At 57.2% G+C, this 16,746-nt stretch overlaps 1 protein-coding gene across 1 annotated transcript; it reads left to right on the forward strand.

The window, feature by feature from the left end:
- Positions 1-3,836: 3,836 nt before the first annotated feature.
- LOC128086458 (GTPase IMAP family member 8-like) lies at positions 3,837-14,270 on the forward strand. The gene is made up of 5 exons (XM_052695152.1): positions 3,837-4,131; positions 4,419-4,470; positions 5,530-6,162; positions 10,895-10,936; positions 13,484-14,270. The coding sequence occupies exons 1-5, from the start codon at positions 3,952-3,954 to the stop codon at positions 14,128-14,130; spliced, it is 1,554 nt and encodes a 517-aa protein (XP_052551112.1). The 5' UTR covers positions 3,837-3,951; the 3' UTR covers positions 14,131-14,270.
- Positions 14,271-16,746: the final 2,476 nt, after the last annotated feature.

Raw genomic sequence — 16,746 nt, forward strand, 5'->3', positions numbered from 1 at the left:
CTTCAAGCTACAGCAGGGGAGATTCAGGCTGGACATGAGGAAGTATTACTGTTCAGAAAGGGTGGTCAGGCAGTGGAATGGATGCCCAGGGAGGTGGTGGAGTCACCGAGCCTGGGGGTGTTCAAGGAAAGGCTGGATGCTGTGTTGAGGGACATGGTCCCTCAGTGGGGACCTTTAGTGGGAGCTGTTGGGGATAGGTGAACGGTTGGACTGGATGAGCTTTGAGGTCTTTTCCAACCTTGGTGATTCTATGATTCTATGATCCGATGATTCTATGATAAACTACTAACATCATATTTCAGTTTCACCTCCTCCCCTTTGGAGACTTCCAGTGCTAACACTGGGATTTGGGGTTTCCTAGATCTCTGCAGATGAAGGCTATTCTCACTTCCAATGCCCTGTCACCTCCAGCCCCCCTCTCAAGTAATGCTGATTACAGCAGCAGTCTCTGGCCCAGCTCTGTCTCTGTTCTGCTCATGGGGGAACGGTGCTGGGGGAGGTTGCTCTCATGCCAGCACAGATAAACTCACTTTCTCTTCAACCCTTTTCCCTTTTTCACTACCCCACTATTCATATCCTCAGTTACACTGCCACGTGCCCTCACTTATGCTTCCATATACCATTAACAACCACACTTTCTTACACCCTCAAAACAGTTTGTCCCATTCCCTTCAAAACCCACGAATCAAACAGCGCAGTTCTTCAGTTTCCACAAGCACACAGTACTTGGTCTCACGATTAGAACTCACCATTGTAAAAACTGGCTCTGTTACTTCACGTATGTTCTCGGTTTCTTAGTCAGTGTCCTCCCTGGCTCATTGGTGACGTTTCTCCAGTGAGTCAAAATACAATCCGGAATGGTCTTTTCCAAAATTACTTTTGACACCATTTGTCCCATAACAGCTAGCCCTGAAATCAGGCACCGCCTCAGGTGCCCACAGCTCTAGCCAGCCTGGTCATGAGCACCTCCAGGATTCAGGCATCCCTCTTAGTGAAGGATTTCCCCTAGACATTGACTTCAAATCTCTCCTCTTTTAGTTTAAATCCATTCCCCCTTGCCCACAATCTGCCCATGGAAAAAGTCGGCCCCCCTGCACTTTATAAGGACTCTTCAGGTACCAGATGACTGCAGTGAGGTCTCATCAGAGCCTTCTCTTTCCCAGGCTGAACACCCTCAGCTCACTCTGCGGAAGCTGGTGAAGGTTTGCGGGAAGCAGTGCTGTGCTGTGAGCAACAGTGTTTGCCGTAATTAAGATCTGATCACCGTGACGAGACCCACGGGTCCATGCCCAAAAAAGGGCGGGGGAAAGTGGAAGGCGGGGGGGGGAAGGGAGATGGATCCAGACAAGGGAAGCGGTGGCAATGAGCTAAGGAAAGAAATACATAGTATTCTAATTGTAGTAGTGAAATGTAATTGGAATTGAAGCTACTGAACAAACGAGAGTTTCCAAAACGCAAAGCTCTCGTGCCGATGCTGCAGCAGCTGTGACACACAGGCAGCAAAGGAGAGCGCTGCTGTGAGCTTTGGGTTCTGCTGTCATCGCCTCCTCCTGGAAGATGGAAATCACAAAATAAAGCGTTGTGGGAGCGCCGTGCCTTTCTGGGAGTTGTAGCTCATTCTTCGGAGCCGCCGCGTCGCCCCGTTGACTCCCATCGCTGCGTGACGCAGGGAATGTGGAATAACGAGGAAAAAACTCGAAACCGCGACGGCTGCGCGGCTGCGGCCGGGGCCGAACGGCGCCGGGTGAGAGCGGGCACCGAGGAGCCGCCCCGGCTCGGAGCCGCCCTGCGAGCAGCCCCGGTGCCGGCGACGCCCCGCTCCCCGTCGGGCCGGCAGCCCCCAGGGGAGCGCGTCGCGTCGCGGAGGGTCGGGAAGCGTCCGGCCACCCCGGAGCCCCCGGCGTGGGGCGCGGAGGAGCTCGGCTGGGGGACGCGGCGCTGCGGGAGCGCGGGGCGGCGGGGCGGCGCGTCCGTTCGAGCTCGGCGGGGCGGCGGTGCCGCGCGGCTCCGCTGCCCGGGACGGCGCTGAGGGAACCGAGCGCGTTGACGGGAAACGGTCGCATTGACGGGAAAGGCACTTAAGGAATGCGCCACCTTCGGCCCGGCTGCCGGCGGGGCGGCCGCACCCCGGGGAGCGGCAGCCAACCCTCGGCTGCTCCCCATGACTCTGCGCCCCGGGCTGCCCTCGAACGGCCCTTCGTGCTCCGACCCCGCGACCCCCATAAAAGCCGGCCGGGCTCCCGCGGTGACGCTTAGGAGCGAGCGGCGGAGCGGCTCGTGGAGGGCTTACGGCGTGCACGCGGTGGACGCGCCCGACGCCTTCGACTCGCCGGAGCGCAGCGCCCGGTGCCGCCGCGACGTCGCCCGCTGCGCGCTGCGCGGGGTGGGCGCGGGGTTTGGGGAGATCCCTGAGCATGGCTTATGGAGGCACTAAAGGATAATTACGGTAATTAGTGTAATATTTGTGTTTTAATTAGCGCTCTGCATGCAGCATTGCTTCCTCCTGCTCCCAGCGGTCCAGGGCGCCGTCAGCAGCATCAGCACTGTTCTGAAACCAGCGGGAATCACAGCCCGGACAGAGCCCATCCCCACGAGGGGCCTCTGGAAAAGGGAGGAGAAAGTGCAGCTGTTGTTCCTTGACGCCGTCAGGGGGAACTCGAGCCCCCAAGGGAGCGCAGGGCGCTGAGCTCTGGGCTATGTGACAACAGCAAGTGAAAGCAATCGTGCTGCTCTTGCTGCCCTCGGGTGAACCAAAGCCCGGGCTGAGCCGCTCCCATTCCCGAAAGTCACACGCTGAGCAGGAACCACACGGCCCCTCTGGGCCCCGTCCAGCCCCGTGCAGCAGGCAAAGGGACGGCCGGGGGTGGGGGGGTTCCCCTTGTGCGGGGTCTCTGCAGCCCCGGGACCGCTGCCCTCAGCTGCACACAGAGCTGAGAGACAACGCAGTCATTGTCAGCAGCCAACGCGGGCTGGTGAGGGGCAAAACCTGTCCTGGGAACTCGGTGTGCAGGTCCAGCAGTCACCCACTGAGCTGCTCGTGGGGATCCAGCCGGTTGGATGCAGAGCTGTTTCGGCTCCTGCAGTGCCTCCATAGCATTGCTCCCAGGAACCTGCAGGCACAACGCCTGGCACACAGCTGGACACGGGCACGGTGTGATGGGTGAATGCTGGGCTGGCCGTGTTGAGACACGGGGGGAGATGTGCTGGTGGCAGTCACTGGGGGCTCCACAGGGCTCCATCTCAGGGCTGATTCTCTCCGTGTTCCCTTCAGTGACTGGGTTTGGCTTCTCAGTATGGGGGGAGGAGGAGCAGAGGTCGGACAGCAGCCGCACAGAAGGGCTCTGGGGGCTGTGGGACGGCCCGGTGCATGTGAGCCATTAGAATGCCCTGCAGCCAAAAGAGCCCCAACCGCTGGGTGCAGCAGCCCAGCAGTGCTGGTGAGGGAAGGGACTGTGCCCTCTGCTCTGTGCTGCAGCCTGACCTCGAGCATGGGGTGCTGCTGCGTGAGAAGGGCATGGGGCTGTTAGAGTGGGTGGTCTGCAGAGGTGCCTGAGGCCCCAAGTGAGCTGTGGTTTGGGGATGCTGGGATTTGGTCTCCCCTGCCTCCACAGGGACACGCAGAACAGGTGGCACAGCCTCATGTGTGAGGGCTGAATGTGCACTAGGAGAAAACCCCACAGCCTCTGGGTCCTTGTGCCAGGGCTGCAGCACTGCACGGCACGGCTGTGCTTCTGTTCACTGAGAGTGAACCAATAGGACAAAGGAGAATGGCTGACGTAAATGGAGCAGTTTCAGAGAAGGTGTCGTGAAGGAATTCCTCAAGACAAGAGTGGTGAGGCCATAAATAAGTTTCCCGGAAGAGCTGCTGATGCCCCATCCCTGGCAGCGCCCGAGTCCAGGCTGGATGTGGCTTTGCACAGCGGGCGGTGTCCCCGCACTGGGGCAGCTCAGATGTGGCCAATGGTGGAGCAGCGCTACCTGGGATCCCAGCACTGCCCTCCTCCCGACGCCGCCTCTAAAAGCGCTGCTGAGCTGCACAGCGCTTCCAGCCCCGGCGCTGCTGTGCGGGACGAGAGCAGCAACAGCACGAGTGCAGCAGTCAGAGCTGGGACACAGCGCAGCGCTGCTTTGGTGAGTTGCTGCAGCTCTGCTGCCATTTGCCGGAACAAATTCCGAGGCAGCAGAATCTGCTTTCAGGGAGTGGGTTCTGACTTCATGAATGAGGGTCAGCCAACATTTCTTTCCAAAGGCAAAGTCAATGCAGATGGGTAACTTTGATGCCACTTGTCTTTGTCCATGCACACGCAGCTGTGGGACTGACCTGAGTCCCCAGAGATCATCTGTGTCACCTTCATTGGCACAGGGAGGGAAGCAGGGCAGGTTTGTGCCCCTCTCACTCAACATCTCTCTCCTCCCAGGCTCCCCGTGTGAGTGTGAGCGCTCTCCCGATGGCAGGACGTCACAGCACAGGTGAGCCTCTCAGCTCTGCATGCAGGCAGCTGCAGCCCAGCCGGGCTCCTGGCTGAGTGCTGGGAAGCACGGGGAGTTCATGTGGGCTCTGTGGGAGGCCGTGGCCTCGGGGGCGTCCTGAGGCTGCCTCCCATCTCCGCCCTGAGAGCTCACAGAGCGAGGCTGAGGGCGGGCGGCACAGCGGTGTGCGGTGGGTACAGCCTGAGACACAGCGCAGGGGGAAAGCCATACGGCAAGCCTTGCTGTCTCTGCGGCTGTTGCACGGAAGCCGTGCCTCACTGAAGCCGCGCAGGGCAGGGAGGGGCGGAAAAAACAACCCTGCACAAACGCTGCTGCATTTTCTGCTGAGCGCCTGAATTCTCGGAAGTGGAGCAGTTCAGCCTGGGCTTTTGCTTACTCCACGCAGTGCTGGGACTCAGGTTGCTGTCAGATCGCTTTCACTTTCTGTTCCTGCTTTTGGAGGAGCACTGGGTGCAGCCCTCTGAGCAATGCTAGAGACGGACATTCCTGGGCAGCCTCAGGGCCACGCGTTCCTCCCGATGGAGCCTGAGGCCACTGCAGGGGGGGAGCTGGGCTGCCCACAGCGTGTTGTTGGCGCTGGGGTGAAGCTGGAGCCGATCTTGTGGCAGTGAGGAGACGCTGTGGGCTGTGTGGCACCAAAGCCAGAGGAGCTGCTGCACTGGCCGCAGTCCCCAGCTGCTTCTCCACGGAGTGGGGAAGGTGGCGGTGGGAGCCGTGCTGTGCGCATTTCAGTGCAGCCGTGGGGCGTTGTGTCCCTTTTGCAGCGGATCCTTTGTTCAGAACCTTCAGTTTGGGCTTGGCTTCCTGCTGGGCACGATCAGTTTTCCTGTGGGAGAGCTGAGAGAGGGGACAGGGCCAGGAAGAGCTGAGCGAGCGCTGCGTGCCTGCTGGCAGCCGGCTCCAGCCCGTGCCCCGTCCCGTCCCCGCAGGGCACAGCGGTGGCTCGGGGACACCTTTCCTCGTGGCGCCGGCACTCCGTGGCCAGCAGGGGGTGTCCCGGCACCGCGGGGCTCACACTCGTCTCTGCTTGGTCCACAGGATCCCAGCTGAGCATCATCCTGGTGGGCAAAACAGGGAATGGGAAGAGTGCGACAGGGAACACCATCCTTGGGAGGAAAGCATTTACTTCTGATTTGTCAGCAGAATCGGTAACCCGAGAGTATGAAAAAGAAGAATGTTTGTTCGGTGAGAGATCAATTGAAGTTGTCGACACTCCTGGCCTTTTTGACACTAAGGAAGTCAATGAAAAAACAGCTAAAAAGATTCAGAAAGCCTTTAGGAAACTCTATTCAGGGGTTCACGCCATCATCCTGGTGATGCAGCTGGCCCGAATCAGTAAGGAAGAGCAGGAAGTGGCTGACTGGGTGACCAGAATCTTCCATTCTAAAGCAGAGAGATACACAATCCTCTTATTCACCCGAGCAGAGCAGCTGGAGCATCCAGAAGACCTGAAGGGCTTCATAGACAAGAGCTCATACCTCAAGGGCCTGGCAGCCAAGTGTGGAAATCGGTACATTGGTTTCAGCAACATAGCAACTGGAGAGAAAAGGGATCGGCAGGTTGCAGAGCTCATCAACATGATTGATGCCATGGTAGAGCAGAATGGCAGAGCTCCGCGTTACACAGAAGAAATGCTGGAGGAAGACACACGGACATTCTTTGAAAAGTTTTGTACCATCCTGTAGGCAGCCAGGGGTCAGTCCCAGAACAGGGACCTCCTCTGCTGTGCCGTTCCTGCTGTCTGTATGGGGTGATGTGAGGCAGGGTGTGTGGTGATGGGCCTGAAGGAGCTGTCAATAAACACTGAGCATTGCTGTGTGGAGGAGCATCCGTCTGTGCCCTGGGTTCTGCTGTGCTGAGCAGTGCTGGCAGGAGGTGGTCGCACACACGGTGCAGTGGGGACGAGGCCCAGGGCCGGCTGTGCCTGCGGGGATGGGATGTGGAGGGCTGGTGCCCGTGGCTGTGGGCATGCAGGCTGCTGTGGAGGATGGCGGGGATGTGGAAGGGGAGCTGCCCTCGGTGCGAGAGCTGAGGTTCTCCAGCAGCCTTTGCTGCGAGATGTGTTGTCTGCACTGCTGGAACGGAGCGCGCTTACGGGAAAGGCGTCTGTGGGCCCTTGGGCCTCAGCTGGCGTGTGCAGGTGATGTGGGCGCTCTGCAGCTCGGAGGCAGCAGCAGGACGGGCAGCACATTGCTGGAGGAATGGTCAGGATGAAGCGTTCAGCACACAGCTACACACGCACACAGTGCTGTGGGGGAAGACCGGGGCTCCGGGATCTGGGACGGGGGGGCACTGTGCTGGTGGCAGCCATGGGGGGTTCCGCTGGGCTCCGTGTCAGGGCTGATTCTCTTCAGTGTTCTCTCCATGGCTGGAAACTGTCACTGAGGTGCAGTGAGGAAGGTTCTGGATGGCACTGCACTGCCATGAATCATAGAATCATAGAATCATAGAATCATAGAATCATAGAATCATAGAATCATAGAATCATAGAATCATAGAATCATAGAATCATAGAATCACCAAGGTTGGAAAAGACCTCAAAGCTCATCCAGTCCAACCGTTCACCTATTCCCAACAGCTCCTACTAAATCATGTCCCTCAACACAACATCCAGCCTTTCCTTGAACACCCCCAGGGTCCGTGACTCCACCACCTCCCTGGGCATCCATTTCAGTGCCTGACCACCCTTTCTGAAAAGTAATACTTCCTCATGTCCAGCCTGAATCTCCCCTGCCGTAGCTTGAAACCATTCCCTCTGGTCCTATCACTGATGACACGAGAGAAGAGGCCGACCCCCAGCTCACTACAGCCTCCCTTCAGGAAGTTATAGAGAGCAATGATCTGCTGACTCTGTCAGGGCTGGAGAGGCCATGGAGCGTTCAGGTTGTTCTGGGGATGGCTGTCATGTGGAAGGGGGGCTGCCCCATGTGCAAGAACTGAGGCTCTCTGCCTTCCTTCACTCTTAGTTTCAGTATCTGCACTTCCCAGAGCTGAGTGCAGTTACAGCATGTGTCTGTTTGTGCACTTTGTGCCTCACACAGTGTGTCTGCAGGTGGGGCCCTGCAGCCAAAAGGGCCCCTTCCCCTTCTGGGGGAGCAGAAGGCCCAGCAGTGCTGGCGAGGACAGGGACCGTCCTGTCTGCTTTGTGCTGCGGTCTGACCTCGAGCACAGGGTGCAGGTTGGGTGCTGCTGTGTGAGAAGGACACGGAGCTGTGAGAGAGCATCCAAAGGATGGTTGTGGAGATGGGGAAGGGTCTGCAGGGCAAGGGGTGTGAGGAGAGCTGAGGGCCCTGTGTTTATTGGGCCCAAAGCAGAGGAGGCTGAGGGGAGGGCTCACTGCAGCTGCACCTCCTCATGGATCTACAGCTCCTCAAAGGCTGCGGATGGGCAGCACTGAGCTCAGCTCTCTGTGGCAGCAGCAGGGCGTGAGGGAACAGCATGGAGCTGTCAGGGGAGGGTTGGATGGAGGAAAGGGTAAGGCTCTGCCCCAGAGGATGGTGAGCAGGGAGCAACTCGCCTCGGCAGTGGGCATGAACTCGAGTGCTGGGACCACACTGCCAGAGTGCTGGGACTCCACTCTCACACAAAGGGTTTTTGTTTGGCTTGTCCAACGTGGAGTCAAGGATCCCTTCCAACTCAGGACATTCTGTGATCCCACCATCTTCATGCACTCAGGGGGGGAACACAATCACAGAATGTCAGGGATTGGAAGCGACCTCAAGAGATCGTAGAATCATAGAATGGCCTGGGTTGAAAAGGACCACAATAATCATCGACTTTCAACCCTCCTGCTATGGGCAGGTCACCAACCAGCAGCCCAGGCTGCCCAGAGCCACATCCAGCCTGGCCTTGAATGCCTGCAGGGATGGGGCATCCACAGCCTCCTTGGGCAACCTGTGCCAGTGCCTCACCACCCTCTGGCTCAAAAACTTCCTCCTCATATCCAACCCAAACTTCCCCTGTCTCACTTTAAAACCATTCCCCTTGTCCCATCACCACCCACCCTCACACACAGCCATTCCCCCCCTGTTTATCCGCTCCCTTCAAGCACTGAAGGCCACCATGAGGTCTCCCCCCGGCCTTCTCTTCTCCAAGCTCAAAAAGCCCAGATCCCTCAACCTTTCCTCACAGCAGAGCTGCTCCAGCCCTGTGCTCATCTCAGTGTCCTCCTCTGGACTCGCTCCAAGAGCTCCACGTCCTTCCTGTGCTGGGGGCCTGAAGTCCCTTTTGATTGTCCCAGAACTTGTTTTGCCTACCTTTTCATTTCCAATGTGGAAAACCAGTAGTGAATAATAATCGGAGGGCTTAACGAGGCGAGCGATGTTCCTGGCAGCACCTCACCTGGGCACCAGGCAGGCAGCAGAGCTCCCTGTGGGACGGATCCAAGCAGCATATCGGGCCCTCGGTTCGCCTCAGAAGGAAGTCCCTTACAACAACAGCCCTTCTTTTTTTCCTGACTGACGCTGTAGCAGACTGACTAACCTTGGGCAACCTCTCCTGCACGGATGGACTTTCACTGATATGCACATCCCCCCAGTCCCTCCAGCTCCAGAGACTCATACCTGTTACGTAAGGGCACCTGGGAAGGTGAGACAGGCTGAGGGGCAGTCGGCTTACTGCCCCAAACAGGGACTGGTTTCCATCCCTCGCCGTCTTTGAGGTCGCCCCTTTCCACCTGACTGTGAGAAGGCAGACGATCCCCCACTCTTGAGGAGCATCTCCAGCACCCTTCCAGTAGGGATGGCAGAACAACTCCACCAATCGATCCCCTTCCCGCAATCCCAGGCGCTCCTCAGCCTTTCTGCTTCCTCCTTTAGCTTCCCACTATGCTGAGCAGCGAGATATCAACCCTCCTCCCCGTGCAGCTGTGTGAACAGGTTTGCAGTTTTGCTTCATCAGAACAGCCCACGTGGTTCACACACTGGGACTCCTCTCAGTCTCCGAGGCTTTTTCCAGGCTGGGGGCACAGCAATGCCCGCTTCACTTCAGCTGCTCTTGCAACACTGCTCACTTTCTCTGTATCTTCTGTCCCCAAGGCGCCCTCCTCTTTCACCACTGAGCCGACTTTGCCTCTAGCTTTGGTTTTATCTGGGTTGTATTTGAAGAAGCCCTTTTCGTTGTTCTTGACCCCTCTTGCGAGGTTTAATTCTAAGCCTTAGCTTTCCTAGTTGCCTGCCTACATCCTCTGACAAGTCTTATAATCCTCCCAGGTGACCAGTCATTCCTTCCATGATCTGTGGACTCTCCTCTTCCACTCGAGCTTGCCCAGCAGTTTCCTGTTGAACCGTGCAGGTCTCCTCGCTCCCTTTCTGAACTTCCTACCTGCTGGGATGTGCTGATCATCAGCTTGGAAGAAATGGTCCTTGATTGCTAACCAACAACCCTGTGCCCCTTTACCTTCAAGTACCCCATCCCATGGCATTTCCCCTAGCAATTGCTTGAGAAGGCCAAAGTTGGCCCTTCTGAAGTCCAGAGCTGTGATTTGGTTCTGCTCCGTATTCCGTTCTTGCCACACGAGATCCTGAATTCCACCACCACATGATCTCTGCAGCCAAGGCTGCCCTCAGCCTTCAGCATTTCAACCTTACCCTCCTTATTAGTGAGAATAAGATCCAGCAGCGCTCCTCTCCTGGTTGGTTCATCCACTGTTTGCATCAGGAAGTTACCATCAATGCTTGGGAGGAACCTCTGGAACTGCAGCTGCTGGGCTGAGGAGGCCTTCCAGCAGATACCAGGGTAGTTAAAATCCCCACGATAACCACATAATGGTGAGGCTGCTAGCAGCTGCTTGCAGAAGGCCTCGTCCGCTTCCTCATCCTGATCTGGTGGCCTGTAATAGACAGCCACAACAGTATCACCCATGCCAGTCTGCCCCTTAATTCTCACCCACAAATTCTCAACCTGCTCCTATCTGCCACTGCACAGTACTCAATACTGTAGTTGCTCTCTCATGTAAAGAGCAACCTTGCCTTGCTGGCCTGAATTCCCAGAGAAGGACACAGCCATCCATGACCACATTCCAGCCGTGTGATCTGTCCCACCACGTTTCTGTAATTGCCACCAGATCACAATCTGCCTAAACACAGATTTTTAACTCCTCCTGCTTATTTTCCACGATGTGTGCAATGGTCTAAAGGCATTTCAGGGAGCATGCTGAGCATGCTGATTTCAAACTAGGGGGGTGGGAGGCCTCCCGGGCTACATCAGTATCACAATGCTGCCCCACAAGTGCAAGTCCATCCACAACCCCATCCCTTTCAAATCAAGTCTGGGATGCTCCATGCCCCCACCCTGGGCAGGCCGTGCCTTAGCAATGCTGCTGCCAGCATGGTGCCACCCAGTACAGGCTGTGAGCTGTGGTCCAAAGGTCCCACAAAGAGGCATTTCCTGTAAATGCTCCCAGCTCCAGGCAGTGCAATATGGAAAGTGCAGGCTGTGGCTCGAGGTGCTGGGGCTGCACCCACAGCTCACAGGCAAGGACAGCAGCAGTGTGATGGGCACTGGGCTTTTCATGGGCATCCATCCACGCACCAGCAACACTGCCCCATTCTCAGCTGCAGGCAGACGTCTGCACAGCTGCAGTCCTTGCCATGAAGCAGCCCATGTCCTCGTGTGTACTCACAGCAATGCGTCTCCAGGGCCAGTCCAGTGTGCCCATGGCCAGCCATTAGTCCCCAGGCCCAGGCCTGCAGGGAGCTGCACAGCACTGCACCTCAGAGCAAGGCCTGCCAAACATGACCTGCAATCACCAAAGCACATCCACAGCTTCCTTGGTGCCACAGCCGGTCTGAGCAAGAAGAGCTGAGGCAATGGACACAACTTGAAGCGTAGGAACTCTGAGGGAACATCAGCACTCCCTTTCCTGTCTGTGCAGGTGGGTGAGCACCACTGCGGCTGCCCAGCACTGCAGTGGGGTCTCCGTCCCTGCAGAGGTTGCACAGCCAAAGGGACGCAGCCCTGGGCAGCGGGCGATGGGGGACCGATGGGCGGGGATGGAGGGGCGGTGTGCAGAAATGCCTGAGCCCTGGTGAGCTGTGGTTTGGGGATGTGGGATTTGGTCTGCCCTGCCTGCACAGGGACACCCAGAGCAGGGGGCACAGCCTCATGTGTGCAGCAACAGAGGTCTCAAAAGAGGAGACCTCACAGCTTCTCGGTCCTCGTGCCAGGGCTGCAGCACTGCACGGCACAACAATTCCTTTATCTGAGAATGTACCAACAGGACAAAGGTGAATGGCTTGAATGTAAAAGAGGGCAGGTTTAGATTAGGTATCATGAAGAAATTATTCAAGACAAGGGTGGTGAGGCCATAAATGAGTTTCCCGGAAGAGCTGCTGATGCCCCATCCCTGGCAGCGCCCGAGTCCAGGCTGGATGTGGCTTTGCACAGCGGGCGGTGTCCCCGCACTGGGGCAGCTCAGATGTGGCCAATGGTGGAGCAGCGCTACCTGGGATCCCAGCACTGCCCTCCTCCCGACGCCGCCTCTAAAAGCGCTGCTGAGCTGCACAGCGCTTCCAGCCCCGGCGCTGCTGTGCGGGACGAGAGCAGCAACAGCACGAGTGCAGCAGTCAGAGCTGGGACACAGCGCAGCGCTGCTTTGGTGAGTTGCTGCAGCTCTGCTGCCACTGCCGGAACAAATTCCAAGGCAGCAGAATCTGCTTTCAGGGAGTGGGTTCTGACTTCTATGAATACAATTCATCCAATATCTCTTTCCAAAGATGCAGACAAAGTCAATGTTGATGGGTAACTTTGATGCCACTTGTCTTTGTCCATGCACACGCAGCTGTGGGACTGACCTGAGTCCCCAGAGATCATCTGTGTCACCTTCATTGGCACAGGGAGGGAAGCAGGGCAGCTTTGTGCCACTCTCACTCAACATCTCTCTCCTCCCAGGCTCCCCGTGTGAGTGTGAGCGCTCTCCCGATGGCAGGACGTCACAGCACAGGTGAGCCGCTCAGCTCTGCATGCAGGCAGCTGCAGCCCAGCCGGGCTCCTGGCTGAGTGCTGGGGAGCACGGGGAGTTCATGTGGGCTCTGTGGGAGGCCGTGGCCTCGGGGGCGTCCTGAGGCTGCCTCCCATCTCCGCCCTGAGAGCTCACAGAGCGAGGCTGAGGGCGGCACAGCGGTGTGCGGTGGGTACAGCCTGAGACACAGCGCAGGGGGAAAGCCATACGGCAAGCCTTGCTGTCTCTGCGGCTGTTGCACGGAAGCCGTGCCTCACTGAAGCCGCGCAGGGCAGGGAGGGGCGGAAAAAACAACCCTGCACAAACGCTGCTGCATTTTCTGCTGAGCGCCTGAATTCTCGGAAGTGGAGCAGTTCAGCCTGGGCTTTTGCTTACTCCACGCAGTGCTGGGACTCAGGTTGCTGTCAGATCGCTTTCACTTTCTGTTCCTGCTTTTGGAGGAGCACTGGGTGCAGCCCTCTGAGCAATGCTAGAGACGGACATTCCTGGGCAGCCTCAGGGCCACGCGTTCCTCCCGATGGAGCCTGAGGCCACTGCAGGGGGGGAGCTGGGCTGGGGTTGTTGTTGGCGCTGGGGTGAAGCTGGAGCCGATCTTGTGGCAGTGAGGAGACGCTGTGGGCTGTGTGGCACCAAAGCCAGAGGAGCTGCTGCACTGGCCGCAGTCCGCAGCTGCTTCTCCACGGAGTGGGGAAGGTGGCGGTGGGAGCCGTGCTGTGAGCATTTCAGTGCAGCCGTGGGGCGTTGTGTCCCTTTTGCAGCGGATCCTTTGGTCAGAACCTTCAGTTTGGGCTTGGCTTCCTGCTGGGCACGATCAGTTTTCCTGTGGGAGAGCTGAGAGAGGGGACAGGGCCAGGAAGAGCTGAGCGAGCGCTGCGTGCCTGCTGGCAGCCGGCTCCAGCCCGTGCCCCGTCCCGTCCCCGCAGGGCACAGCGGTGGCTCGGGGACACCTTTCCTCGTGGCGCCGGCACTCCGTGGCCAGCAGGGGGTGTCCCGGCACCGCGGGGCTCACACTCGTCTCTGCTTGGTCCACAGGATCCCAGCTGAGCATCATCCTGGTGGGCAAGACGGGGAATGGGAAGAGTGCGACAGGGAACACCATCCTTGGGAGGAAAGCATTTACTTCTGATTTGTCAGCAGAGTCGGTAACCCGAGAGTGTGAAAAAGAAAAATGTTTGTTCGGTGAGAGATCAATTGAAGTTGTCGACACTCCCGGCCTTTTTGACACTAAGGAAGTCAATGAGAAAACAGCTGAAAAGATTCAGAAAGCCTTTAAGAAACTCTATTCAGGGGTTCACGCCATCATCCTGGTGATGCAGCTGGGACGAGTCAGTAAGGAAGAGCAGGAAGTGGCAGAGTGGGTGACCAGAATCTTCCATTCTAAAGCAGAGAGATACACAATCCTCTTATTCACCCGAGCAGAGGAGCTGAAGCCTCCAGAAGATCTGAAGGGCTTCATAGACAGGAGCCCATACCTCAAGGGCCTGGCAGCCAAGTGTGGAAATCGGTACATTGGTTTCAGCAACATAGCAACTGGAGAGAAAAGGGATCGGCAGGTTGCAGAGCTCATCAGCATGATTGATGCCATGGTAGAGCAGAATGGCAGAGCTCCGCGTTACACAGAAGAAATGCTGGAGGAAGACACACGGACATTCCGTGAAAAGTTTTGTACCATCCTGTAGGCAGCCAGGGGTCAGTCCCAGAACAGGGACCTCCTCTGCTGTGCCGTTCCTGCTGTCTGTATGGGGTGATGTGAGGCAGGGTGTGTGGTGATGGGCCTGAAGGAGCTGTCAATAAACACTGAGCATTGCTGTGTGGAGGAGCATCCGTCTGTGCCCTGGGTTCTGCTGTGCTGAGCAGTGCTGGCAGGAGGTGGTCGCACACACGGTGCAGTGGGGACGAGGCCCAGTGCCGGCTGTGCCTGCGGGGATGGGATGTGGAGGGCTGGTGCCCGTGGCTGTGGGCATGCAGGCTGCTGTGGAGGATGGCGGGGATGTGGAAGGGGAGCTGCCCTCGGTGCGAGAGCTGAGGTTCTCCAGCAGCCTTTGCTGCGAGATGTGTTGTCTGCACTGCTGGAACGGAGCGCTTACGGGAAAGGCGTCTGTGGGCCCTTGGGCCTCAGCTGGCGTGTGCAGGTGATGTGGGCGCTCTGCAGCTCGGAGGCAGCAGCAGGACGGGCAGCACATTGCTGGAGGAATGGTCAGGATGAAGCGTTCAGCACACAGCTACACACGCACACAGTGCTGTGGGGGAAGACCGGGGCTCCGGGATCTGGGACGGGGGGGCACTGTGCTGGTGGCAGCCATGGGGGGTTCCGCTGGGCTCCGTGTCAGGGCTGATTCTCTTCAGTGTTCTCTCCATGGCTGGAAACTGTCACTGAGGTGCAGTGAGGAAGGCTGTGGATGGCACTGCACTGCCAGGAGCTGCTGACTCTGTCAGGGGCAGAAAGTTTTACAGAGAGACCCTGAGCAATGGGAGGGATGGCCGGCAATGCCCAACGGAATGGAGGTGAATTGGAGTGAGAGCTGCATTCTGCACCTGAGACAGGACTGCCCTGGATACATGTACAGAGTGGGGGATGAGAGACCAGACAGCAGCCTCACAGAAGAGCTCTGGGAGAGATGGCACTGATGGCTGTGGGGCATTCAGGCGGTTCTGGGGATGGAGGTTGTTTGGGAGCTGCCCTCAGTGCAAGAACTGAGGCTCTCTGCCTTCCTTCACTCTTAGTTTCAATATCTGCATTTCCCGGAGCTGAGAGCAGTTACAGGATGTGTCTGTTTGTGCACTTTGTGCCTCACGCAGTGTGTCTGCAGGTGGGGCCAGGCACTCCCTGGCTCAGGGCGCTCCCAGGGCAGCACAGGGCAAGGCCAGGCTGCATCACCGCACAGCCCAGGGCTCTGCCTTCCTGCTCCCTGCAGGCAGCACAGCACCACGCTGCTGCTCAATGCCTCTGCTCACGTGGGGTGGAGAGCGGTGGGAACAGCAGCAGTGCGAGGCCTCGTGGGCTGGGACGAGGACAGTTCAGTTGGTAAAGCAAAAGCTGTGCCTTCAGCTGAGCAGCGATCTTCTTCTAGAGGTTAGACAGACAAAGAAAGTGCCTGGCCACTGGGATTGGGATGGGATGATATGGGAGAAACGCAGAGATGCTGTTCAACATTGCAGGGAAAAACTGGATGCGACCAAAGCTCAATTAGATGTGAAGCTGTCCAGTGCTGCTGGGAACAGCAAAAAGTGTGTGTTTAAATAGGTGAAGAATAAAGAGACGACCAGAGATTACATCAGCCCACTACATTACCCTGGAGAAAAGAAGGCTGCGGGGTGACCTCATTGCAGCCTTTCAATACCTAAAGGGAGCCTACAGAGGGGAAGGGAATCAACTCTTTGAAAGGGTTGATATGTGTAGGACAAGGGGAAATGGCTTTAAGTTGAGGGAGGGGAGATTTAGGTCAGACATCAGGGGGAAATTCTTTACCCAGAGAGTGGTGAGGTACTGGAACAGGCTGCCCAGAGAGGTTGTGGATGCCCCATCCTTGGAGGTGTTCAAAGCCAGGTTGATGGGGCCCTGGGCAGCCTGGTTTAGCATTAAACGTGGAGGTTGGTGGCCCTGCATGTGGCAGGGGGGTTGGAGATTCATGATCCTTGAGGTCCCTTCCAACCCTGGGCATTCTGTGATGCTGTGATTACAGTCACCTCTCCTTAGCAATGCACACAAAGGCTCTGCACCTCTGACTTCAATAGCAGTGATGCTGCAGAGATGGGGAAGGGGCATGAGTAGAGCTGAGGGCCCTCGTGCAAGCAGGTTCTAGAAGAAGCTGTATAGGAAACCACATGAGAGACTGAAGTCGTGCACGGGAAGCGGTTCTGTGGCATCAGTGGAAGAGCTGCTCTTTAGCAGTGATAGCAACACAATGAAGTTGCTAGAGAAAAAAGCTTGAGATCGAGGAGAGCACTTGGTAAAAATGGTGAAGAAACAGAACAGTGTAAGAACAACAGTTAGCCAAGAAAAAGCTGAAAAGAATAGCCTCAAGAGCAGGAAGCCTATGGGAGTCTTGAAGCTACACAGGCTTAGAAGCAGAGACCAAAAGGGTAAACAGGAAACAAGCAAAACACCCCGCACCAATTAATTCCCATATGGCTCAATAAGGAGTTGAGGAGGTGGTCAGAAAGAAAAGGCTGGAATTTAAAGAAATGGAAGGGGTGTCCACATACAGAAAACAGAGAACTCTCAGATGTGAAACTCTCAGATGTGGAGCTGCTGGCACACGTGTGTGTTATCCATCTCACAAAGGGCTGCCCTG

Source organism: Tympanuchus pallidicinctus, unplaced genomic scaffold (assembly GCF_026119805.1).
Source record: "Tympanuchus pallidicinctus isolate F22 unplaced genomic scaffold, pur_lepc_1.0 scaffold3, whole genome shotgun sequence".
Taxonomy (NCBI): domain Eukaryota; kingdom Metazoa; phylum Chordata; class Aves; order Galliformes; family Phasianidae; genus Tympanuchus; species Tympanuchus pallidicinctus.

Coding starts and splice junctions, on each gene's coding strand:
- LOC128086458 (XM_052695152.1), top strand. CDS start 3,952: ATGTGGCCAATGGTGGAGCAGCGCTACCTGGGATCCCAGCACTGCCCT. Junction 4,471..5,529: donor GGCAGGACGTCACAGCACAG/GTGAGCCTCTCA, acceptor CTTGGTCCACAG/GATCCCAGCTGAGCATCATC. Junction 6,163..10,894: donor GACATTCTTTGAAAAGTTTT/GTACCATCCTGT, acceptor AAATGCTCCCAG/CTCCAGGCAGTGCAATATGG.